Source organism: Eleginops maclovinus, chromosome 16 (assembly GCF_036324505.1).
Source record: "Eleginops maclovinus isolate JMC-PN-2008 ecotype Puerto Natales chromosome 16, JC_Emac_rtc_rv5, whole genome shotgun sequence".
NCBI classification, from domain to species: domain Eukaryota; kingdom Metazoa; phylum Chordata; class Actinopteri; order Perciformes; family Eleginopidae; genus Eleginops; species Eleginops maclovinus.
Window position 1 is genome coordinate 8,470,350 of NC_086364.1, and position 26,673 is coordinate 8,497,022.

At 43.9% G+C, this 26,673-nt stretch overlaps 1 protein-coding gene across 11 annotated transcripts; it reads left to right on the forward strand.

The window, feature by feature from the left end:
• The first annotated feature begins 1,024 nt into the window (after positions 1-1,024).
• gpatch8 (G patch domain containing 8) lies at positions 1,025-26,673 on the forward strand. Of its 11 annotated transcripts, XM_063904185.1 has the most exons (10): positions 1,025-1,162; positions 4,967-5,044; positions 9,039-9,057; positions 12,432-12,504; positions 17,427-17,468; positions 19,714-19,781; positions 20,478-20,564; positions 20,725-20,868; positions 20,995-21,125; positions 21,657-26,673. In XM_063904185.1, the coding sequence occupies exons 6-10, from the start codon at positions 19,755-19,757 to the stop codon at positions 25,513-25,515; spliced, it is 4,248 nt and encodes a 1,415-aa protein (XP_063760255.1). In that variant the 5' UTR covers positions 1,025-1,162; positions 4,967-5,044; positions 9,039-9,057; positions 12,432-12,504; positions 17,427-17,468; positions 19,714-19,754; the 3' UTR covers positions 25,516-26,673. The 11 variants fall into 11 exon arrangements, with proteins under 11 accessions (XP_063760255.1, XP_063760253.1, XP_063760247.1 ...); XM_063904183.1 differs by having other exon boundaries at positions 17,427-19,781; XM_063904177.1 differs by lacking the exon at positions 17,427-17,468.

Genomic DNA, 26,673 nt, shown 5'->3' on the forward strand with positions numbered 1-26,673 from the left:
AGCTTTAATATTTATACTGATAAAGGATTAAATTAAGTAGGCAAACTATAATTTTCTATATTTTTTAGCAACATGGCAATCAATTGTTGAGCTTAGCACTGATGTTCATATCCTTTGAATATTCATAATAACACTACATTAAATAGTTATCTTATATGCACACAACAAGCATGGTTATAAAACTATCTTTATTATTCCATCAGCATATAACTAGACAGTGAAACAAAATAAAATGGGCCAGTTTTTTTTTTACTTCAATATGGATCCAGAAATGTGGTTGAAGTTCTGAGTCTGTGTCATGTGACAATAGAAGTCACATAAATTATTGATGATCCGTTAATTTCCCCTTTTAAATACCAAGTGAAATCCTTGGCTTTCTTCCTGTCATCATACTTGTGTGAACTAAATCCAAAGGATTCTCAAAACAAACCATGCAAGTATTGTGTTTAAACAGAAAAAGAAGAAGAGTGGATTTCAACCTGCCGTTGGTCCAAGGTAAGCCTTTGATTGCAGAAGAAAATATGACAGGAAATGTCAACATTATTCTTGTCCGTAATTTGAATGGACTAACACAAAGGTGCTTTCATCTGTAGCGTGGACAATATACGTTCCAATGAAACACCTACTGCTCTTTTACATTAAGGGCAAAGAACATATTCAAACAGAATATTAACTGGCTAAAAATGTGGCATAATTATTTAGCTTTTTGTCAAGTTTGTTTTGCCATAAACTATATTCAAGAAAATGTGCATTCCAAAAACAATCCACCACTCCAAAATACATAAAATACTTTAGCTATTTAGATGAATTTGTCATCACATTAGCCTTAATACATATGCAAACAGTGCAGTAAAATACGTGTAATGAAGAATTAGAAGTATAAAGTATATGACAAATGGAAATACTCCAAGTGAAATTTAATTTAAAATGTAGGCAAGTATAGCACTATACTGTTAAAGTGCATGGTGGAAATTGTTAGGGAAAGGTCAGTTCACAGAGGCAGGATCATTTGCTTAGAGCACATCATCAGCGGCAGCAGCAGCAGCAGCAGCAACACAGCGCTTCTGTTGGACACAGGCAGACGGAGCGATAGAGAAGCTGCTGCTCGGTTCAGAAAATGGCCGACAGATTTTCTAGGTTCAACGAAGAGCGTGATTTCCAGGTAATGCATGTTAAACGACTGACGGTTTGCATATATTCCACCATGTATGTGTGTTAAAGCACATACATATGGATTACAGTGTCGCAGGCGGCTAAATGTAATTGCAAACGTCTGGTCTAGATGTCGCTTTCTAGCACCGCAAGCTAGCTAAGCTAGCGCTAGTGCACTGCGGTTCTTATGAATGTTACTTCCCTTACGTCTCAGTGTTTGGCTGCGTGCTATATTTGGCTCCTGTCATTGGTTATTAGCCTTAACATTATGCTTACCACGCAAACTATCTTAACCATGCAACAGCAACATATATATTGAAGTCCAACTAGCTTGTTAGTGACCTTGGGTAGTGTGGTTGTTTATCGACACATGCTAACGATGGATTGCTAGCTAGCATGTAGCTAACTGGTACGCACATTCATTAGCAGTTGTAGTACTAGCTAGAAATGGCTGTATCATTTTGACAACAACCACAGCCGCTATTTAGCACGTTAAAATTGACCTAGTATTAACCTGATCTGTGTAGGCTCAGTTATAAATGCTATTACATGAAATTACATCTTACAGTTTGCTAATTAAATATCTGAGGCATGTTTATCGATTGCATTTAGATCAACAACCTATCATTCTCCACTAATAAGCAGATTTATATATAAAAAAAACCCTGTGTTTTCCTTGCGTAAAGGTGATATATTTGCATCACTGGTTTTGTTTTTGTACCGTTGCCAGACTGGTTTATCCAGCCTTCATTTTGTTTGTTTCTAAAATACGACTTCTATGTACACTTCACATTGAAACCAAGCAGGCTGCACATAAGGAGTTGGTAACAATGGGTTTCTATTTTGCTTCGTTTGTGTGAAAATGTCAGCAATTTTACAAAAAAAATCTGTCCCTACTGAACAGTTTTATAATGCCTCATTGTGAATTGACATTGTTTTAGGTTGCATATTGACAACAGTAGTGCCACAGTTGAGTTGCTGAATTACACCCACATAAGAGCTGTTTGTCTTTCACTTGTCTATCTGGGATCTAGGACCGCACCCAGCCAAACACAAGCCAAACACAAAATTACAGATTAGACAAAACAAGATGACAAAGTTAACATGTGTGTTTTTCACCATAAATATTGTTTCATTCATCATAGTTTTTTAAAATTGTATTCTTTACATGACGTTTCTAATCCCCTCCTTTAGTTTAGCAGCATTTGTACTTTCTGGCAGTAAATATTCTAAGCCACCAAACAGCTTTTTATTTAGTTGTTATTGACTAGTCTAAACACTGTTAATAGAAGTAAAACATCCTAAGTAACTAATTATGTAGGTAATGTGACAACATATTTTCCTTTCCGAATATAATAACGCAGTGTTTTGAAATAAATAGTAATTTGGTTTTATCAAATAAAAACAGCTTGAAACTTGAGTTTTGGGATTACCCCAAGCTGTAAATGTGGCACAGGTGTCATTCATCTACCAGTTTCAAAACATTTCCTCCAGGAACTGTCTATTCACATAGTACGAATTAGAAAAGTTGTTGTTTCCTGGTATGTAGATACAATGAATGTTAAGATAAATAGAACATGGTAAACACATATTTTGACCAAAAATGTGTGCTTATATTGAGAACATTTTCAGTAGGTTGAGAGTTGAGGTAACCGCAATGTTCAGGGACATTAAAAGGGTATTGACACCATTTTATTTCCAACACCTAACTTTTTCTGACATCATCTGTTGTGCAATGTTTTTGGCCCTTTTGAAAAATGTAGCATGTCGCAAGAAGCCATTGATGCTCAGTTTGGTTTTGAGGGCTTTTTGGGGGTTTCTTTTGCTATTGGACAGTTATAAACTTTGCTTAAAATGCTGTAGTTGTTTTTTTCAACAGCAGTCAAGTAATTTTTGTAGCAGTGATATGGCGAATGGGTGAATTAGTAGACAGGCCATTACAAGTTTAAGTATGTATAATTGCTTGCGAAATTAGCCAGTGTCATTTCCTCTAAAGCCACTGTGATGCTGTCGAGTGGGAACTCAGTATTCAGGTTTTTTTAGTGAGAGCTAAATGCTGTGTGTTCTGAATGAGTCTGTTGAAGGCAGCTTTAGCTCAGCACAGTGGAGCCCTGTGTGGGAGATCTGCTGTGAAGGCATTCATTTGCTCAGTATTCAGAAAGTTTCTCCTTGACTCCATGGACTAAAGCAGGCTGCCAAGCAAGCTGCCAAGCAACGCAGCGAAGGAAACTCCCACTGATGGTCAACCTACTATCTAGAGCCAAACCAGTCCATTAGCAATATTGAGCTATGTTTCATCATTGTTGGAGCTTTAGAATGCAGCTTATCTTGAATTGAGGAAAACACCAGGTTATTTATGAGCAACTACACTGCTGGCCAGCATTAGTTCTATCATTTGCTAATGTTAGGATGCATGGCGCGCCCATTTCAGCATTGAAAAACAAAGGGAAATGTTCTTTTGTAATATCAGAGGACAGAGCGAAGATCAGTTCTATGCAGTATTGCTGTGGTGTTTGTTTACCAGAGTCAGGGGATAAAGAAGCAGCAGAACACAAGATGTCATTGTGGCGGGCCGAGGTTGTGCATCGTAGCACATTGAGCAGAAAGTCAGGAGAAGGAGAGGTGGCTGGGGGAGAGAAGCCAGGGATACATTGATTTGTTCATAAATAAATCGTTTGCTATTCTCTGAATCTCCTTCTCATAATCCCGGGCTTCACTCATGCTGATGAGGGGTCCTGTCTCATCTGAATTCATGTCTGCCAGTGTGGCATCAAATCACCTCATTATGGTGGGCGGATTTGAGTAGTTGCTTATCTGTGCAAAACCCAGATTCCCCTAGAGTATGTAAGGGTTAAAGCTGCTTGCATAGCCCGGTACATGTTAGCATTGTCTTTGCTGCACAGTTCTGCAGCTGTAACCATAGAATATTTAGCAGTGAAGGAAGAACTCCTCAATAATACAAAGGCAAATTCATATTTTGCAGTGCATGTTCCATATCTCAAATGGATATAAAAGTGGATCAATCCTCCCTATGTTATACATGTTGTGTGTAGCTGCATTAGTTGGTTGTCCACACTTGTCCTACTTTGCTGCGGGCATCTAGTAAATATTCTACCATGGACTATTTTTGGAATGGTTCAGTTTTGTCTGAAGGTCAGTAGAAAACACACTCACAAACATGACCTTCGTCTCTCCTCTGCTGCTTAAGAGAGGAAGCCATCTGTCTCTGAGCAGAATCTGCTCTATAAACACAATCCTTTTGGTCAGGGTAGCAAGCTCATTACTCACTCTCTGTCCCTCCCAGGGAATTGTCTTAAAATTAAATGCTTCATTTTCTTTTAGTAAAGCTCAAGTTTAAATTCCGACAACAAATAGCCTAAGGCGAGAGTCATCCTTCACTGCTGCTACTCCTGGAATATATTGACCAGGAATTTGCTACCTGGAATAACAATACAAACTTCAAATTAAAGGCTTTTTAAGTTTAAGTAACTGGAAAATGTGATAGTTTATCATTTATATTTGTCTTTAATAAACTGTATAGTCTTCATAAACTTGTTTTTATATGCAGTATATATTATGCTGTTTTGTTGAATGTGTGTTTTGCTTTTATTTGAGGAGTAAATACAATTAATGAAGCATATGTTGGGATTATTTTGGGCTTGTTAACCCCAAAACTACTTAATGCAGCATTAAATCCTCACCACTGGCTCGAATATTTAGGATTTGCTCAAAAAATGATTTATCTAATGATGATAAAAGAAAGCAGGTCTATATAATATTGCTTAATTATGCTTTTTAAATGTGTTTCACTCAGGGTGGGAATCACTTTGACCATTATGAAGAAGGCCAGTTGGAGCTGGAGCAGGCGTCCCTGGACAAGCCCATCGAATCGGTAAGGCTACATCCATCATCCCACACCATTGGACCAGCTGTGAGAGTGGATGATTGGTCCAGGGAGAAATAAAAACCACACTTATAAACTCCATTCATTCTGCCCATGTAGACGCATCCAGTGTTTTCTCAAACACATTGCCACCTAACCTGTAGAATCACCTGTCTCATGGTCATTAATACCCTTAAGTCCCTCCCACTTCCCATGTCCTTTGCCTACTCCATTTCCTGTGTGACAGTTAGAAGATAATGTATATGCTAGATCTTCCTGTTTTATGTACAGCTTACAGATAATCATTTGATTTATGTTTCAGTCTCCCATTAGTCATTGTTAGTCATCTTAGCACAATGAGAAGATGACTGAAAGCACGGGGTGGATAAAGCACTGTCATTAATGGCTGTTTTCTAAATATCCTAGCAGTTATTCATCTGTAATTGGTAGTGACAACACTTTATTATGGATATACCTGCTTAAAAAAGGTTGCTGTACTAAGCCATGTAGTTTTCATATATTTCAGAGGGTGATTTACCTTTTCAACAACTCTGATTTGATGATTCACTGATTTTAAGATCATAAATGCAATCCTCTTGACACCAAAGGCAGCCAGATGAAGAAGTGTTTACACCTGTATATCTGACTGTTTGTAATGACTCCAATCTTCCCCTTAATAAAAAGATGGCAGTGCTTATTCCACTCCATTTAGCAAACAAAATAGCACACATAAGATGGTGTGAATGGCTACATCTGTGTTTGAATGAGCGTGTGTCTATGTAGCTCTAGAATTTGTGTGTTTGTGTCTGTAGGACAGTTATCTTATTGTACACAACTTGGGGTGTTCGACATTTCTCTCCTGCAGCGAATTGGCCCCCTATTAGCTAAGCAGCAATGACCCGGTTTGTATTTGCACGCTCTGCTTTCTTACTCCTATCTTTAGGGTCCTTGTAACGCTTCTCTGACTGTCTTTCTCTCTCTCTCTCTGTTTCACTACTGTCACACTCTACATTTACTCTCTCTCTCTCTCTGCCTCTACTTCTCTCTCGCTCCCTCCCTACTACACAGTGATTCGTTGTACAGTACCCTCTGTCATTCTGTGCTGGCATGGTGCTTGTGCAACTGGGACTGCATTTTTTCGCTGAAGAGGCACAAAGATAATAGCGCAGGCAGCTCTCTTTTTTTTTTTCTGTCTTTCCCACTCTCTTCACCCCTCCATTCCCCTCTCTGTCACTGAAGCTCTTTGGTGAGCAGACCCAAACTCCTCTTACCTACACAGTGTCCGATGACCTCTCCTCAACCTTATGGATGTGCTTTGTAAGTCAATCAGATAGTATCAGCAACCAGGTATAGAGCAAGCTAACAGGCGTGCACGCTTCCTACAGCACAAAAGCATAGCAAGGAATTAAAGATATATTTAATCAATTAACATTGCTAGATTGCACCATAAGTAAAATACATATTTTAAACAGAATTAAATAAGTAAATTATGAGTAAAATATTAAAACAACTAATACAAAAACAGGATTGCCTGATGAAATAAAAAAGTTGAGATTCAACATTCAGGTCACAAAATATATCATTTAAGGAGTTTTTAAGCAGTTAAATACATTTAATTTGGCTGTTCAGTGTGACACTTTCTTGAAATGTTCACATTTTTCCACTATATATGATCAAATGTGTAGCCTGTATTTGTGTTTACCGTAGCCAGAATCTTTTCCTATCCTGGTTGAGTTTCATTTATTGTTTTCTAACAGGCACACTAACCTCCCACTGCGTGTGGGTGGTGGAGAAATAAAAAAGGGAGAGAGGTGGCCTTCTCACCTGGCTTGAGTGACTCTTTAGCTCCTGCGCTATTATTTGTGGAGGGGCGCCGAGGGCCGCGCTGCAGCATCACACAAAAAAACATGGCCACAACTGAAGTGCCATCATTGTTGCTAATAGAAATACATATTCTCTCTGGAAAGGGCATGCAAAAAGGAGCAGGTGGCAGACTGTTTGCCACCAGTTAAAACTGTTAACCCTGAGGATTACTTAGAGGATTTGGGGACACTTGTCGATGTATTTCAATAATACAAATGACACAGTTTAAAATGCAACATGTACCAACAGTATAATCAAAATTCTACCCCTAGATACCCTAACACAGTGCACTGGATACGCTAAAACATCCCAGTGAAACACAGACTGATACAGACTATGCGACAGGTACACAGGCCTCATCTTGGATCTGTTAGTGAATGCTCCGGCCCAGCGCCTCGTAGCCCCTCCCCTGCCAATTATTGTGTGTGAACTATAGGCAGCTAGAGGTCTGTGGTACTTTATTGGGATCTTTTTTCTCTTTCTGTCTTTCCCCTTTGGTCTTTTTGCTCTTTCTCTATAACATTGTTTTTGCATTGCATGTGTTAACTTGGTAGCATTCAGTACTTTTTTATCTCCACACTCTGTCCTAATCACTACTACAGTTTTCCTCCAATACTCATCCCTCGTACGTTCTCTGCCCCCCCTTTCAGTCCCTCCAACCTCCCCTCCTCCCCCTCTCTGACCCTGTCCAAGAGCGATATGCAGCGGGCAGCCTCAGAGCCACAGAAACACCAGAAATCTAAGAATCACACATATGCAGACCTCAAGAACTTTTTTCTCTTAATAAAAAGCTTGTTTCAACTCGAGATGTAGTCATGACTACTGGTTTCAACCTGTCCGACAGAAGCTGAGGTCCATCGTGACCCTGTTTAAAAGTGTATGGTGTAATTGATATGAGAATTGGATAAGAAAATGAAAACACTCGCCCTCCTTTTTTTTTTTTAAATCCTGCCCTACTCGTGACCTACATTATTTGCATCATGGCAAGCTTTCTATTAAGCACCAGCCTTAATCCAGAGAGCAGCAGCGATGCTGGGTTCAAGGTCAGTGCTAATGCCCTCAAAATAATCAGCAATGGCCTAAGTGTGGAGAAAAAGAATAACCCAACCAAAAAAAACACTTCAAACTGAATGGGAATGCCAGTTTTACAGGCTCTGTTTAAAGATCCTGGAGACCGCTACACATGTGGTCTCCAGTGTTAACTAAATTTCCGTTTGATGAATTGGGCTTTCAGAATTATGAGGTAAGTATGTATTTTAAAATGATAACATTTAAACCGGACTCTGCTTCTGTCATTTCCCCCATCACTTAATTAATGAATTCTGTAATCCCCTCACGGTCACTGTGACACTTCCACGCTTCGCCTCCATTTGCTGGGAAAAAAGGAGTCTTCTGTTTAAGCCGTTTGACTCTTGACCACAGTTGTTTTCATTTAGTCACACCTGCAAAAGTGGAGACTGACAAGGAATGCACAAGGCACCAATCACAAGGGAGCCGCAGAAGTTTAAGAGGAGTAGCAGGAAAAGACATTCCTGAAGGACACGGGAGAGGAGGATGAGTAACTGCAGCAGCCCCCTTTTTCCTGCGAGATGGAATCCCTAAGGGTCTGCGTTTACTCATAAGAACATGCACACTCTCAGATCTGTTTTTGTGAGCAATCATCCCCAAAAATGACATAAAATATGTAGCTTGGGTTGATTTAGTTGAGTCACCTGCATAGATTGATGTGCATCTTTCTCTGGAACCAGAGCATTTTCTAATATCCAGACTATACACACATAAATGACTGCTAACACTGAAGCAATAATGTTTGTAAAGACTCTGAGGTCTCTAGGTGGGGTCCCCTGCATATCACTTCCCTTCCCCATATCTTTTGACATATGGTTCTTAAAACACCACTCCTTGTAGATCTCTTTTGTTTGGATAACATTTTCTATTTTTTCTTTCTCCTGTATTAACAGTCAGTTGGTGGATTTATTGACATGCCTACCCTTTCTGTTTGTATACAGTGTTATGTTTGTTTAAGAGCAGAGAGAGAGATTTGAATATGTAAGAACTTAGAGAAGCTACAGCAGAATTGCAGTTGAAAGCGTTTGGCCGGTTTCTTACGTTGTGTCACGTGTGACTGTTTTTTTGACAGCCCAGTATTTTAAAGCCAGGTTCGTATGGAAATGCCTTCACTCCACTTGCACTGCTGTTGGACTCGCCGTCGTTGCTTCCATCTGTCTGTCTGTCTCTTCTTTTGGTGCACTCACCTGTTGTTCAGACACGCAGCCTGCGCCTCATCTCCGCCCTCTAACTGTTGCCCTGGCCATTTTGGACTAATCTCTTTATTAGTGTCAGCAGTTGCGACTGATGCCTTATCCAACCTGCCGTTCTTGTTTTTTAATAATATTTAGTTTCTAATCTCACACAGAAAAAAAGCGCTTTCTATGAGAAAACACATTTCATTCAGGGTAGGGCTTATGTTCTCTAAGCTTTCAGAACATTTCATTATACGGCCCCTGGTAAGACTTCTCTGGCTTTTGAGATAAAAAATAAACAAATCAGCAAATAGGGATTGGTTAAACAGTAGGCAGGAGCAGCTAGTGTAGGGTGCATCTCATTTTGCTTCTTGCTGAAAACCTCTTAGATCAGCTTATTTCCCAAATCAATATGGATGATAATGTGTAGAGTGGTGCACCACAATACTGCAGTAAGAGACAGAAGCATACCCAATGTCGGTGGGAGGGGGGCATCCACTGCAGCACCTTCTGCTGTGTTTCCTAGAAATCCGGGGACTTGCTGTCCATGCAGGAGGAAACACACTATTAGCTAGCAGCCTATCTCTGGTGGTGACATGCCAAGGAGCTGCCAGGCAATGGACAGGGAAACATGTCGAATGTAGGATTTAATGTCCCGGTTATGATCTGAAACAAGCAGGTGTCCTCCTTGAGGCCCAGCACAGATTCCCTTCTTATCTCCCCTGCAGCGGAAAGGGATCTGACTATCACAGAGTAAACACAGCTCACACAACAGAAACAGGAAGTGAGGCAGTTCAGCTTCTCTATTGGTAGGAAAAAATCTGCCAGTTGTTTTGGATGGATTCCAGATATCATGATGGTGGGATTTCACAGATCAAAAGACTGACATGTTTATGTTTCTCTCTAAATAAGGCCAAAGAAGGCATCAGTTTGCTCTGAAACGCCCACAGCGTTTGAAAATGATTATGCCAAATGTACCGTAAATGAGACCCTTTGGGCGGAGATGCAGTGTGTGCTGTCTGTGTGACTCCCACTCCCCTTCACATGCACTAACCCCCCATTCAAGCTCAGCTCACCTCCACCACCCCAGAAACTCACCTTCACCATGGCTTAGCCTGCTCCGTTCTGCCCCCCTTCTCTTTGTCAAAGAGAACTAATTGAGCCCTGTTGAGCCATCACCTTCCACCCTGTGCCTGATCCACCTGAAACTAACATAGTTGGAGTTGTGTTAACCCGCCCTCCACCCGAGCCCCCCCACCCCCTCTGTATGTGTACCATTCACGCTACTAACACCGACGACACTTTTTGTTAAAATGATTTAACAAAAAGCTGCATGCTGTTTTGTTCCAACCCCTTCACTTTCTGTTTGTGAAAGTTGATGTCAATCTCTGTGTGATTATAAATATCCTTTCTGTTTGGTTTGTATGTTTTTTTTGGTAGAATGCAGCACTCTGGTGAATGTTAGAAAAGCTTGGAATAGTTATAATCACAACAGAAACCCTGCTTATTAAGAAGTCTCATTGTTTCCTGTTTATTTGTGCTTGAGGATGTACTGTAGTGTGTAGTGGTGGGACGGTCTTGCATTTCACTTCCTGTTTTTGTTTTTCTTGCTGACCCATACTAGTGATATAACGCTCTCAGACGTGTACTATTGACCCCCCCCCCCCCTGGTGTCCTCCAAATAGCTGTTGTGTATGTTCTTGCACATTTCTCTTGCCTCTTTGATTCAATATAATCTCATCTGGGTCTGATCTTGCCCATATGTACATTGTCTTTATACTTTGCTAAAGTATTCAAATAAAAACCCCAAATTAATATTTAGTTAATAATCATAACATCAATCAAATGGTCTTTACCCTGCCATCTATTAAAATATTTGATTAAAAGTATGTATGAATAGATTTGCTCATTTTCTTGAGAATTTGTGAAAGTGAGTCAGTGTTTTGATGACCTTTCTATCGCAGCTGGTGTAAAGCCGCTGAAAAACTACCCACAGGTAAAACTGACGGGTCATTTAACAAAAGTGTTCAACCGCAGTGATGACTGTATTCAAGTACTTCTGTAGGTGTGGGTGGCCTCTGAAATTGTCCGACATATTTAAAGGAGTCTTGCTCGTTTATGACTAAAATTATGAACCCCTTAAGTGGGGTGTATTCCATGCCATGTTGTGTCTCCTTTCTGCTCTAGACTGACGCCACCCTCCTTTAAATCATACTTTTCCAGAAAGAGAAAAATGCTTCTGACACAAAAAAACTCCTGTTGTGTGCTCAGTCTCGAAAGGAAAACGCTGGACAAAGTACAGTTCCTGGACTTCATTTGAAAGAATGACTTATGAGAGGGTTTCAATAAAAGGCAAGCTAACAGCACCATATCTCATAATGGGTTAAAATCACAAGTGTGCATATGGTTTAGATCAGACCATTGATAACAGACCATAACTGCTGGAGGTGTCCAAGTCCTGCACAGCAACTGTTTCTAGTGAATCTAACGGGGCTACGTGCACACAATGTCTCCCTCTCTTCACCTGCACACCCACACATCCCCTCACACGTGCATATCCTGTCCACCCTGGGCCTTGTAATGGTAATCCAAGGCCCACTAGCCCCACTTCTGTCTCTTCCTCCTCGCTATATATTTTTTGTGATAGCTGCATATGTTCCATGGTGCTCTCCTTGTCATGGTTACGGAATCACAGCAAGCTTGGACTTTCTGATCTTTGTTTTGTTAATGCAAGATTTCCATACCTGTTCTGTGTCACCTTTCTTTGTACTAAGATCTTGCTCTGTAGTGGTTCATATATGTATGCGTGTGTGATACATATATTGCCCCCCCCCACCCCCCCCACCCCCCCTTCCTACCACTCCTCTTAACTTCTCAGTTAGTGGATGTGACTCAGTGTTATCTTTATCGTCCAAAATAAAAGATAAAGAAATGCTCATTCCAAATTACTATGCCTTAAATCAGCAGGAGGGCGTCCTGTACAAGCTACACATAGCCTCATGTAGTCTTCATAGTGGACAAGCTACCCTTCCTCTCAGAATCCCCCCCCCACCCTAACCGTCCTTACCACTCCTTGTGCTGGAACACACTGATACTACACGCTGTAGGTGATGTGGATGACTATAATGATAATGGTGATGGTGGTGGTTGTGCTGATGATGATAGTGTGATCTGAGTGTCTTTTTATTTTGTTTTATTTTCTGTTTGTTTTTGATGAAAACCCAACAGGGAAAAGCTCCTCTTATTATTGGAATATTTTTGGTTTTTTTCTCCTCTGTTCTCTCTGCTAGGATAACATTGGGCACCGGCTGCTTCAGAAACATGGCTGGAAGTCGGGGCAAGGTCTTGGCAAAAGCATGCAGGGTAAGGAAACACTCTTCCGTACATCTGTTTTCAATGTTTGCTGGTGGTACTGAGCTGCCAACCCTTTTTGTCATTTTCTTTGCCCTGACATCTCTAGGTTTTTTGTATCCGCAAATTTTTCCTTTCTGTTTCTTTCTCTGGTCTTCTCCTTTGTCTGTTGCTAGCTCAAATCAATTTGTATTCAAACAAACCTCATTCCAGTTCCTGTCGCTCTCTCGCTGATGTTCCCTGGAATGGAAGAGGGAGGGGAATGTTTCAGAGGCCTTGTAAAGGAGATCCACCGAGGGCAGGGACCGTAGTGGGTGAAGGGATAGGAGTGGAGTGTTTATTTGTCTTTCAATTATGCAATCCAGATTGAAGAGAGCGTTGGGTCCTCCTTCAAAATCACAGGGTAATTGAAGACAGCCTTGTTCACATTCAGTTGTTTTAGCCAAGTCGCTTTGAGGAAAACGTGGCTATGGATTTATGTCTTGCAGATGTGCTAGCACACAAGTCTCGTATTGTCTCTAGATCTCTCTCCTGGTTAAAAACATACATCCCTTATCAACTTTAGCCTGAAAAGATCGTAGAGAAGCTAAATGTTTCTCTTCCGAAACATTGGGGTAGGGATGCAAATGCATTATAACGAAGAGCACATGGTTGACTTGGAAACACGAATATGGTCAACATGGTAACCAGAAATCTAGCCAACAGAACTGTCAACTTGGAGGAATGCAAAGCACACCATGTTTTTTTTTGTAGGACTTTTTGTAGCCAAGTTGTAAATGCAGTTTCAGAACAGGCCTCTGTAGCAATGCCATCGGACCCAATCCAGAACCAGTGTACATTTAAGAAGGCTGGAAAAGCTCCAGAGCTCTGACTGTCTTCCATCATGTTTACATTGACGCACAGCAGACCCTGGACACTTATACCAATCCTTATCAATTTTAGCATGGATTACAGTGAATCGGATAACCGTTTCAGTCCCACTCTATAGTCTGTACAGCATTTACTTTAACTGATTAGCATCATGTATACACGAAACGTTTCATTATTCATTTTAAGATCTAGGATTGCGGTCTGTTCTGAGGGAAGTAAAAGCCGCACTGTTAAAAATGCTCCATAAGCTCTTCCCATCGAATGAACTCGTGTAGAAAGCTTTCAACGAGAGAGCTGCTTTAGGGAGGTTTACTTTCAGGAGACATCTGTAATTGGATGTCCCAGTTGATATTGACTTGCTGAACAGAGCTGAGTGTGTGGGTTGGTCTTGGCTAACGTCAGCACATCATTAGCTCGACCCGGCTCTGCTCGTCGGCTCATTGGCTCAGAGGCAGTGGTGCAGAGCCCTGGCACGTTTCCAACCAGCCTCTTCCTGTCTCCTCAGCCTCTTTCTCTCCTCATCAGTTTCTTTATTCTCTCTCTTAGTTCTTACTTCTTTTCTCCCTTTCCAGAGCCGCACCCATCCATGCTCTTTCTCCAGAGAGGATGACGCACAGCGTTGGCCGTGGGTGATGATGTCACTAACAGGCCAATGGGCCCTGGCAGTTAGCTAAGAACTGAGCTTGTTTTTCTGCATCATTTCTGGCATTTAGTTTTGTCTACCTCCTCAATCTTGTTCTTTTCTATCCTGCCAACCCACGTCATCTTTTATTTGTTTATCTCTCATGCAATCATTTTCTTCTGTTTATTTTCTCAGTTGTTGCTCAATGGCATCATTTGCTCTAGAGCTTTTTTTTTCTTTAAACCCCGCAGTAACCTGCTCAATATCAGCATTTTAATGAGAAACACAACGTCTCCAGGCACATGAATATAGAGGGCCAACGCAGTGAGCTACGTAAGTGAGTTGCTTGACTTCACAATGCAGACAAAAGACAGAAGGTATCTGCGTTCAGAATTGTGCTGCTTAATTAAATTTCTAGGCAAGCATAATCAGATTATGAAAAGTCCATGCCTTCCTCGTGTTTGTGGTTCAGGTGATGAGATTTTGACTATTGGCTGTGGTGCTCAACTTTGTTGAAAATGAGAAGAAAAAGAGGAATGGATCCCCCTTTCTACTGTTAATGTGTTAGCAAGGGCTGAGAGGTCATTTTCTACGTAAATGCTGGTACAAAATTGATTACCCTCAATGGGGAATGTCCTACTAGCATGTACTGCTTTACTGACTCTTATCTTTATTTAGATCTGCTCTCCAGTGTCGGATTGATGTGCCATGATATATTGCGGTCTGACATTTAGATATTACATTTTATTGTGTTCATGGCTGAGCCTCCAGAGACATGCAGAGCTGATGACTGGCTGCTGAGCTGCGTCGCGGCCACCCTAGCACCTCTTGTTCATGCACATATATGGCCTTGGATCCCTGTGTCGTCTCATAGGTATTCTCGGCCTGACGAAGGCCAGGGACCAGAGTAGAGCAGAAAGCTGCTTCATTCTGGGCAAGCTGACAAGTGAATGCAGAGTGACGACGCAGCAGTCATTTCTGAGCCGAGCGCTTTTGGTGTGCATACATTTCCATCTGGCCTTGAACAGCTGAATAGCAATCGATTTGATGTGATAAGGATGTGTGCTTTGTGGAGGAGAGAACAAGAAGCAGGGGCTGACTGTGCTTTTGTGTTGGCCGCTGGCACCTCTGATGTGTGGTTATGTAAGCATCCTGCTTTGTGGGCAGATGAGACTGCGGCAAAGTGTGTCCAGTTGTTGTGTAGGAATTAACGGCCCATGAAGGAGCCTACTATCTCTGTCCGAATGTGCTAATTGCACTTGTAGTGTCACACAACACAAAAGCGCCCTTGCATCACATTGAAGTTTGCTGGATAATCATTACTACCTTCCTGTCCTGTCCTCCCTGCAAGAACAGAAGGTTTTTGAATTTGAAGTGAAAGCATTGTGTCCCCTTTTTAAGTTTTTCACTGTATTGACTTTGTTCTTATTCTTCTTTTGTCCTTTTTGCCCCTTTTTAGGTAAGGTTTGTTGGATCCCCTCTGTATGTCAGTATGTGTGTGTGTGTGGGTGTGTTTTCTTTCTCCCACTCTGCAGTTGACCTCAATGTAACACCCCTTTTACAGTGTACTGTAGGCTAATGGCCTCTGTCAGCTTCCTCCTCTTTGCTTCATAATCACTAAACCTTTATTTCAATCTGCACAACAAGTAAAGTGCTTCGATTTGAACAAAGAACAAAAATCCATTTCAAATCAAGGTAGATTTAGCAAGCTATGATTCCATCACATCCCTTAGAATCATCAACTCCACGTACGTTTAGATTTTTTATTTCCTCTTTGAGTTTCCGTCGCTGCTGTCGGGTATCTGATTGGCTGTAACCACGGCTCAGACTTTGAATGGCTTGCAGAGTAGACATGTTTTCCCCCTTCTGCTTGTTTGCCTGTTTCTACCTCAAAACCTGTGAAGCTTGTGTGTATGTGCGTGGTCATCATGTGGGACTGAGATGTGTGTGTGCGTCTGTTACTGACCGGGCCATAGAGTCAACTTACAGGGAAAATCTCACCACCTTTCTACACCCCAAATGTCTCTATCCCCATGGTTAAACACTCCCGTCCTCCCCCCGTTTCTTTGCCCCCTCCTGCACAGCATGTTTGTCCTAGCGGTGCACTCCTGCCTGCCTCAAACCGTCACACTCACCTGGGGCTTTAAGCAGTGTTGGAGGTAACACACTGAGCTACTACTTTCACACAGTAGAGTGAAATGTCACACATTTTTAGGATACTTAGGTTAAACCGCTGCTGCATAGCAACGCAGACCACGCTCTAAGCACTGCTCAAAGCCTTGCTGGCTCTTTGCTCAGGTACATTTTATGTATGTCATGTGTTCACTTGTTCTAGGGTAAAGCACATCCCAAAGCAATCTGGCTGGCTGTAGGCTAGGAAGGAAATGAAAGATTCTCACTGAGATTTGCTATGACGAGCATCTGCCAGGCAAATGCTTAAAAGGGGGAAATGGTGGTTGTCCCTGAAGGCATCAGTCGTCTCAGACTACATATTTGTCCCCATGATAAAACTAAATTAAACATAAAGACTGGCACGTCATTTCCCTATCTCAGAGGCCTGTCACAATAATTACTTTACCATTATAGTACAATATACAATACATACATTGTGGCATTCTTATCTTATATGGACACAGACTTTCCAACTGACTTTGACATTAGTTATGTTTGCATGAGTGTTTAAGATTATCAGAACATGATGCTGGAATAAACAGCGGGGTTCCCATACCATAGTAAGACCTGCATTGCTCAGGTGTGTTAACAGAGCCAGAGAGTTTATTTTATTTATTGATTTGATTATTTGGTTCTATTTCTTTCACATTCCAATATTTGAATATACAGTCCATTGCTCTTTAGAATGATTTACTTGTATTATAATGCCATTGTTTTATCATATCTGTGGCATAAAATAGTCTTTAAAAATTGCAATAATATCATTTATCGTCATTCGATGCAGAATACAGTCCAATTGAATGTAACTATCGTGACAGGCCTACCGGACTCTCCAGAGTAGATGCACTTTTAGCCTTTACCTTTCATTGTTAAGATCGAGCTGTAGGTTTTATAATGACTCCCTTACCCAGTGCAGCTCCTCTAAAACCACCTTTATGACTGGGTTTCTAATTTTTCTTCTCGATGAAGGTTTTCTCTGACGGAGGGACACAGGACTTTGTAAGGGGGGGGTGTAGTTTTGTACCTTGGGGTTGAGAACTGAGGCAATGCCAGGCTAGGGTCCCTGGGGACAGGGACCAGTGGTTGGGAGAGAGTGGTGAGAGGCAATCCCTGTAAGCACCTGGCCCTGAGTGAAGGGATGAGGGGGGTGGGGGGGTGACACACTAAACCCCCTCTGGTAATAAAGCCCACAGCCACACTCCCAACCCCACCCTCCCTTCTCTATGTGCCTCAATTTCCTGCTTAACCAATTGGTGTTTCTTTTTTACAGCGATTTGATCCTGCCCATGTTGTGCTGATGGTAAACTTAGTGGTAAATGTTATTTTATCCCCCAATTGAATTTTTGTTTTGTTTTGTTTTGATTTCTCCCATTTCTTTTTGTTTTCCTCTCATCAGAGCACCAATGCTACATAGGCTTTCAATTCTCTCTGTATTAGTCCTCATTCTGCTGCTTGTATATTATCATGCATATGTATTACTCTTAGAACATTGTCATTTTGTTTGTTTTCAGTTTTTTTTGAAACCCTGTGATTCACACCCTGTGATTTAGATGCACATTGTTTTTGTCTGGTCCCTTTCTTTTTCACTGGAATGGGTAACGTGGAAGTATTGTCACTGTGTTTAAAGATTGGTGATAGTTTGGGATGACTGTAATTTTTCATTAATCTTTAATTCTGGGCCTAGCTTGTGACTCCGTTCAGGATAACCACTGCAGTGGCTGACAAACAGACCAACCCGTTGTCTTGGTTTCACTTTTCTGCTGCTGGGAAAAGAGTGTGAACACACGCCTATCGGTAGATAGTCTTGTGCTCTTCATAGCATACAGTCAGTCCTCTCACTACTTCAGGGGAATAAATCCTCCGCAATTAGCCTTTTAGCTGAAGGCCCACCCATGTGACAGACACTGCAGTGGGACTGAGAGTCCAGGCAGGCCATTCTATGTTATAATGCCCATGCATCTATGATTTCACAATTAATATGTCATTGGGCTGTGATGACTAAATTATAAAAACAGTACAGGAATGAATCACATCAACATTTGGTCTTCCTTTGACCAGGAAGTCACATTGTGTCTTTAGGCTCAAAGTATAACTTGGGCCAGGACATCGAACATGTATGGTATTAGCCTTCTTTTTTTTCTGTCTTATAGAAAATAACTCCTAATTGAAACTAATTTGGAAGAAACGTACACCATACTTGTGACCGGTATCACACAAGATGAGCTTTGATTCTACATTTGCAAGCCCACTACTTGCTGTTATTCCATATGCCCAATGGTATATATAAAACATTGATTCATGAAAAAGGAACTAACATGAAAATGTGGGAGGAAAAAACTGAAACCAAACCGAATTGATAATCACTATCAGTACCGACTGATTCCTGTGTCTGGCTGGCAACCGAAGCAGCAGAACTAGTCCAAATTCTTTTTTTGCCTTTTGTTTTGAGATTCCCCTGTCTATCTGTCTGTCTGTCCCCCCCTTACCCCCCCCCCCCCCTCCCTATACCCATGTTTTACCAGGTAAGTATCCCCATCCCTTGCACTGTCACCATGGCGATACCTGGCCTGTGACGTCACTCTGCTGTAGTTCAGTGCTTGTGTCCTTTTTTAATTTTTATTCTGTCTTTCTCTCTGCTTTGTTTGGCTGATTATGAGTGGATTAAGCAATTCTGTGTCAATCTCCAAAGTAGTTTTGATTTTTTTATATATTTTATATCTGTAATGTTTCATTCTGTTGTTTTGTTTTTTTTTGGTTGTCTTTGGTTTGTTTATTTTTCTACAGTTAATTTCTTTCTGATCTAGCTCTTTTCACAGCTTACGTAACATAGCTGAAGTAGACAGGGGAAAAATCCATTTCTCAGCTCTAAGTCATTATGAGGAAGGGGGCCCCGGGGCCAGGGAACACATTTTGAACCTGAGGACAGGGGAATGGTCAGCAGGCCTGCAAGAGACGCTGCCTTCGGCCTCAGATGATATGAGGTGGCTTTGTTCCTCTCATGGTGATGTCGCAGTGGCAGCAGCTGCGCAGGCCTGTTGCAACTCCCTACACACACACACACACACACACACACACACACACACACACACACACACACACACACAAACTCAAGCTGTAGTGTCCTTGATAAACTCGGCATTCTGGTTTAACAGGACTGCTGCAATGAGTGGGTGGAGGAGGGGTGGTGGGTTGCAGGACTGAAAGGAAACACCAACGCATCTAAACTCACAAACTTGTTTCTTTCTCTTTAAGACATATTGCTAAACAACCCTGTTGCCCTTGACCTCATCTAATACCACATTTGCAGCTAATTTGACTCCAAATGCAAACCAGCAGCCCGGTCCAATGTCAGATAAAGTGTGTTAGCCTCAGAGGCTGCAGTAAGCTGTGAGAATGGCTGGTGATTGGTTCACTGTAGCTTTCTGGTCTCTTTGCACTTCAAGGCAAAATTCTCTAACCCCAGCACCCTATGCTATGAAAGCAGGCTGTTTTCGAGCTGGCCCCCCGTCTCAGTCTCAGAAACTCACCTCGTCCTCTCTCTGTCTCTTTTCCCTCAGGACGCACTGACCCTGTGCCCATCACCCTCAAATATGATGTCATGGGGATGGGACGCATGGAGATGGAGGTGAGATTTATGTTGTTAATGTGTTTTAATGAGGACGTAAAAGCTTCAGTTTTAAATTGGCTCTATACTGACAGCGTCCAGAAGTGTTTTGACAGCTCTGTTTGTCTTCATATTGGACAAGACCAGTTCTTAGCTGAGCTGTCAGGACATCTTAAACCAGATTTCACAACACAGTATGAAACAGTAACACCGACTGACTACATACACACGAAGATGTTCTGTTGAATCTGCTGGCTGCACAATGTTCCGGGGTTTTCAGTTCCTGTCGTAAATTGCATTTGATCGTCACAATTTATGCTGAATATCATTCATTTGCCTCCAGGAGGATTTATGCTCTTTTCTGTTTGCTACATTATGTATAACTGCCTTGTAAATCATCAGTCTTGTCCTGTGTTCACCTTTGAGAAAACAAAACATAAGAGCAATGCATATTTGTTTTGACGTGTTGCACTTTTTACAAAGATGATTTATGCAGCTACCTGCAGAAAGGGAGGACTAAGTTACATTTCAGTTGAACAGTCTGTCTCCGTCAGAAACAAGTAGAAGGAACAGAAGCAACACAAACTGACCATTAGAGCTGGAATGGGCCTACAGCGTAACTGCTTGTCCACACAGTTTATTATGACTGGCATATAAGATGAATTCATGATTTGTTTTGTTTCTGCAAGTGCTGTAACTGCTGTCTTTGCTTTTTAGCTGGACTATGCAGAGGACGCCACAGAGAAGAGAAGAGTGCTCGAGGTGGAGAAGGAAGACACAGAAGAACTACGGCAAAAATACAAGGTGAGCCTGGTGTCATTCTCATAAGTGTTTATTCTAGCTGCAGTACATCTCAAATGCGAAGAAACTCGAGACCAAGTACTCTTGTTACTGTAACTGAGTCTAATCTTCTACTCTTCAAAAACACTCACTCGTTCCTTTCTGTAATTCCCATCAACAATAGGACCAGGTGGAAAAGGAGAAAGCCATTGCCAAGGCTTTGGAAGACCTGAGAGCCAATTTCTACTGTGAGCTATGTGACAAACAGTACACCAAACACCAGGAGTTCGACAACCACATCAACTCTTACGACCACGCTCACAAGCAGGTACGTCAGGTTCTCAATTCTTCTGTTTAATGAAGTTCTTTTTTGCATCAAAATGTCTTGTCGGGTGTGTTTTGTGAGAGAAAAGTTCCTGATGTGTTTTCTTTCTCCCTGTTTGGTCTGATGCAGAGGCTTAAGGAGCTCAAGCAGAGAGAGTTTGCTCGTAATGTGTCGTCTCGCTCCCGGAAAGGTGGAAAAAAGCAAGAAAAGATGCTGCGCAAATTGCATGAGTTGGCCGAGCAGAGGAAACAACAGGACCGGTAAGAGCTTATCCCTTGAGTGCCCTCTGCTGGCTGGATTTCAAAATATATGTGTAGTGGTAGTGCTTGTGTCCTGAAACCTGCTATGCCAAACAAAGACCACAATCAAAGCAAAAATGTAGATTTCTTATTAATTTAGCAATTCAGTCTCACAGGAAAATATATAGAAATATTCATTTTGTCTTAAGGACATCAGAATAAAGCAGGTTTTCACTTGCAAGGAATTTGCTTTGGGGTTTTCGGCATTCAGTAAACATAAATATATTAAGAGGAAATGAAAAGACAGGAGAAGTACTACGAAAGCCAAGAACAGAAATAAAGAGAAGGAAAAAATACGATATGGATAGGAATCTGTACAATGTGACAGTTATTCTTTGATTATTTTTTATGTTGATCAAACTGTATCCTGATACTGAAAACAACAGGACCCTGTCAAGCCCTTTGTGAGGACAAACAAAAAAGAAGAAGCAAAGTAACGTCTTGTATTTCCTCAAACATTTATCTCATTGTTATCATGCTTTTGTGTTCCAGCACTCCAGGAAGTGGGCCCATGTTCAAACCCACCACAGTGGCGGTGGACGGAGAGACTTTAGAAGACGGCGACATAATGCCCGAAAACATTGCTTTGACAGAGCTTGTCCCGGAAGCACCCATTGTAGAAAAAAGTGAGGAAGCCTCCCCGAAAGCAGCTCCAACCATCAGCTTCTCTCTGGGGAGGAACAACTCCTCATCCCCGACCCCTAGCTCGGCATCCAAAGTGAGTGTGTCCTTCTCCTTCGCCAAGAAAGCCCCGGTCAAGCTGGAAACAGCAGCCGCAGTGTTCGCTGATCATGGCGAGGAGGCAATGGAGGAAGAATGGTCACAGGATGGAGAAAAGGCTGGAGGGCAAGAGGAGGTTTCTGGCAGCAGCTCGGACAGCCCTAAGGGAGGGGAAGGAGAAGGTGAAGGAGGAAGTGAAGCAGGAGAGAGCATCAGTGTGGCAGTGACAGAAGATGCGCAGCAGCCTGACGACGGAGCCTCTCTAGCCTCCACTCTCAACAAACTGAAGATGATGATGAAGAGAGAGGAAGGGTATGCAGGACAGGAGCCTGAGTACTATCACTATATCCCTCCGGTTCACTGCCGGGTGAAGCCTCACTTCCAGTTCCTGCTGTTCATGAAGGCCACTGATCAATGTCTGATCAAAGCAGATGAGGACGAGGAGGAGGTGCAGGAGGAAAATAAAGTTGAAGATACGACTAAACAGACGGAGCCCCACGAGGAAGAGGAATGCAAACCTGAAGAAGAAGCAGCAGATAATGTCCCTCCATCCCCTGACCCAGAGCCGACTCCTCCGTCGCCTGAAGCAAAGACGGAGGATGTCCCTTCCCTCGCAGCAGAGACCGTCTCATTACCCTCTTCCCCTGTTCAGAAGGCCGAGAGCACACAGGATACGCAGGATTCCAACTCGGGTCCTAAAGTCCCCACAGGGCCCTTCTTCCCAGTCCTGAGCAAAGATGAGAGCACGACCCTGCAGTGGCCCTCTGAGCTCCTCGAATTCACCAAATCCCAGCCCTCCCTGTCTTACAGCTGCAACCCGCTCTACTTTGACTTCAAGCTGTCCCGCAACAAAGGAGTGCGTGCTGGGAAAGCAACAAAGTCTCCAAAGCCCTGTGAAGCATCTAACGACAAGGGGCAAGAGATGGGGGCTTCAGCAGCTGGAGCAGACGCAAACACTAAAGCTGGGACCAGCACCGACAATGACAAGCCCACTAAAAAAGCAGAGCTTGAGCAAGTAGAAGGAGAGGAGCAAAAGCTTCCGACCGGGAGCAGTAGTGCCAAGAAGAAAAAGAAAAAGAAGAAGCACAAGAAATCTGCAAAGCACTCCAAACGCAAAGGAAAAGACGGGAAGGGAGCCAAAGAAGATGCAGAGGGCGAGACCGAGGCAACACAAGAGAAGCCCAAGAAGAAGAAGAAACACAAACGAAAGAAGAACAAAAACAAGGATCCCAGTCCAGAGGAGGCAGCTGGGGAGGAAAAGGAAAAAGCCAAACCAAAGTCAGAAGATAAAACCGCGGCCTCGTCTGTTCAGCCGACCACTGGAGGTGGAGCAGCTACGGGGAGCACAGGAGCGGAGTCAGGGAAGAGAAAACGTGCCAATAAGGAAGTGCCTTCTAAGTCTGGAGCAGAGGAGGGAGGAGCTGGAAAAAGCAATGACAAAATCAACTCCTCAGAGGAGCACAGTGGCGCCAAGCGACAAAAGACTGACTCCAGCGCGTCTCAGAGTGCCTCCTGCTCCTCCTCAGCTCAGAAGAACCCCGGTCCGGGTCGCCCGCCCAGCAGCGAGAGTGAAGAGGAAGGGGGCTCTAACACCAAGCGCTCACGGCATCACAGGTCAAGTCCTCGGGAACAACGGCGTCACCACAGCGAGGAATCCAGGCGCTCCTGCAGCCGCTCTTCCAGGCGGGGGGAGAGACGGGGCAGCAGTCGCCGGCGCCATCGCGGCCAAACCTCCCGCAGCCACTCGTACTCCAGCAGCTCCGAGCGCTCCTCGGCCGGCAGTAGCGCCTACAGCCACCGCAGCCGCAGCTACTCCGACAGCTACAGCGACTACAGCAAAGAGGGCCGCCGGCGGAGGCACTCCAAGCGCTCCTCAGACTCTGAGTACGAGCGGAGAGGAAGCCGAGGACGCAGGCGATCCAGGAGACATCGCTCCTCCTCTTCCTCCTCAGAAGAATCCCGCTCACGTTCTCGCAGCTACAGCCGCAGGAAGAGGCACCGGCGGCACCATCGGAGCAGCTCCAGAAGCTCCAGCAGCTGGAGCCGCAGCACCAGCCCGAGGTCCTGGAGACGCAGCTACAGCCGCAGCCACAGCTCCGCGAGCCGCTCCTCCAGCTCCACCAAGGGCTCTGCTCGCCGCCGAGCTCCCAGGGCCCGTGTGGAAAGTGACGCACAGCGCAGGGACTTCAACCGCTCCTGCATCTACCGCTCCCAGTCTCCGCGCTCCTCTTCCTCACGAGGCCTTAACCGCAACACCCACTCCTCCAGCTCGCAGTCTCTGAGGACAGGGGGGTCCCGGGACGCAGGAGAGCAGAAGAACAGCCTCACTGCACGCCAGCTGCTGGAGAAGGTCCAGTCCAAAAAGAGCTCCGATGATTCCACAGCAACAAAATCTGGGAGTAAGATTAAGGATCCTCCACAGGGATACTTTGGACCCAAACTCCCCCCCACTCTGGGAAGCAAAGCCATGCTGCCGCTTTTCGGTAAGCTGCAGGCAGGAAAGAAACCCCTGTTCCCCCTCACCAGACCTGTGGAGGTGGAGAAATCAGGAGCCGGGAAGTGTACTGAGGCAGAAGTTATCCTGGTAGAGCCTATACGGGAGTTCCCCCCTCCCCCACCACCGCCAGCTCCCCCGGTGCAGAAGGTTGAGGAGGCCCCACAGATCACAGTTGTGCAAGAGGAGACGCAGCTTCCCGCCGTAGAAGCTCCTGTTCACCAGGAGCCCCTGCCGCTGTTCGACCATGAGTCTTCCATGGCCATGGCCCAGTACCAAGGAGACCAGGACCCCTCTCAGAACCCCATGATGGAGTCCCTCATGCCAGAAATGCAGCATCAGCAGCTTCAGATGCATGCCTACCCTGCTTACCCCCCACCCAGTCTAGAGGAGGAGTGCATGGAGGCGGAGGAGGACGGCCTGGCTCCGTTAGAGAGTCAGCCCATCACCTTCACCCCGGAGGAGATGGAGAAGTACGGCAAGCTGCAGCAGGCGGCGCAGCAGCACATCCAGCAGCAGCTCATGGCCAAGCAGGTGAAGACGTTCCCCTCAGCTGCTGCCGCTGCTGCTGCCGCCGCTGCCAACCTGGCCCAGCCCCCCCCTCCCCCCACCCTGCAGCAGATCCACATCCAGCAGCCCACTGTGTCCATGGCCTCTGGCACATCCATCACCACCGTGCAGCACGCCATCCTGCAGCACCACGCAGCTGCAGCAGCAGCCATGGGCATCCACCCACACCCTGCTCATGCCCACCACCCACACCCTGCACACGCCCAGTTAGCCCAGGTACACCACATTCCCCAACATCACCTCACCCCCATCTCCCTCTCTCCTCTGGGCCACTCCCTCAGTCACTCTCTGGGACACTCTCTGGGACACTCACTCGGACACGCGGGGCTGATCCCCGCCCACCACACCGCCTTCCTCTCCGGGCAGCCCATACACATTATCCCAGCGTCTGCACTTCACCACGGCCCCTTAGCCCTCCACCACCATATTCCACATGCACTCTACCCCACACTTTTTTCCCCCCGCCCCTCACAGGCTGCTGCAGCAGCAGCTCTCCAACTTCACCCGCTGCTACACCCCATCTTCTCAGGGCAGGACCTCCAGCACCCACCCAACCATGGCTCTTGAGTAATACCAGTAGAGTATATCACAGCCTCAACCACTGAAAGAGAGACTGGACCTGAACCGGCTTACGGCAGGGTTTGGATAAAGTCTTTGAGACAGGGAGCTGTCCATAAACAGCCCTTCTACTGACCAACACAGGCCGGAGATGTAGCCACAAAGTGGTGCTGCCCGTGTCTGACTCAGAATTGACATTTCCTTCTGGCTCATGCGAGATATTATTTTTTTTAATGCATTGCCCTGAACTTCTAAAAAGGAGGTTTAAGTTTAAAGAGACTTCCTAAAGACATGGTTTATATTCGAACTTGAGGTAAATTAACACCACCCGTTTACTTTTGAACGATGAATCACACCACCCGTTTACCTTTGAATAAGAGAAATCACTGGAGTTTGTTTTGTTTTCATATAAAAATATAATTTCTCTAATTGTTTGCTCATCCTGGCAGCCATAGAGATGAGCAGTACGTGGTAGGCTTTGACTCTATAATGTACCCTTCAGAGACGGACTACTTCCTGTTTGCTGGTATTGTTTATGTTCTAATATGACTACTTGATCTCTATTGGATCCTTGGTCTCATTAATCTGTGCTGCAGTAACGTGTACATATATCAGTGTGTAATGTGAAGAATCCCACCAATGATGACCATTCACAGCTATGGTGTCCAGATCGGTATGACAATGTCCCCTAAGAATTGTTCTTTTAGCGGGAGAGGGGGCCGGTTGAACGAGGGGTTTGAACATCCCTGATGTCCCACATGTTTCCTGTGGAGGGGGGGAGGGGTGCACCTGAATAAATTGCACTGAAAATCTGTACATGAGATGGTGCGTTTGCATCATGTAACAATAAGATTGTAGTATACTGCAATAATTGTATTTTTAAATTATTTTCCAGAATGCTCTTCAAAAGAAGGGCTGTGTTTTGCTTTTGTGTAATTTTGTAAATAAAGCGGCTGTAGATTAACCTATTAACGTTCTAGTAGTTTGGTATGGTAAAAACAGAGTTACAAGATGGGTGGGAGACGGTCACATGAAATGTATTCTATCACGTTTGTTTCTGAACCCGGTTAGCGTTGGCTGGGATGGCAAAGGGTAGGGTCTGTGAAGCAGTAGTACCTCTGTATTTTTTTAAAACGTACTGTTTCAGCAAATAAAATCTTGAGTTCA

Bases quoted from the DNA above. Each gene is read 5' to 3' on its own strand.
- gpatch8 (XM_063904175.1), top strand. From the start codon at position 1,118: ATGGCCGACAGATTTTCTAGGTTCAACGAAGAGCGTGATTTCCAG. The intron at 1,163-4,966 runs GTAATGCATGTT...TGTTTCACTCAG, and splicing joins ACGAAGAGCGTGATTTCCAG to GGTGGGAATCACTTTGACCA. The intron at 12,505-19,713 runs GTAAGGAAACAC...CTTTTCCCTCAG, and splicing joins TCTTGGCAAAAGCATGCAGG to GACGCACTGACCCTGTGCCC.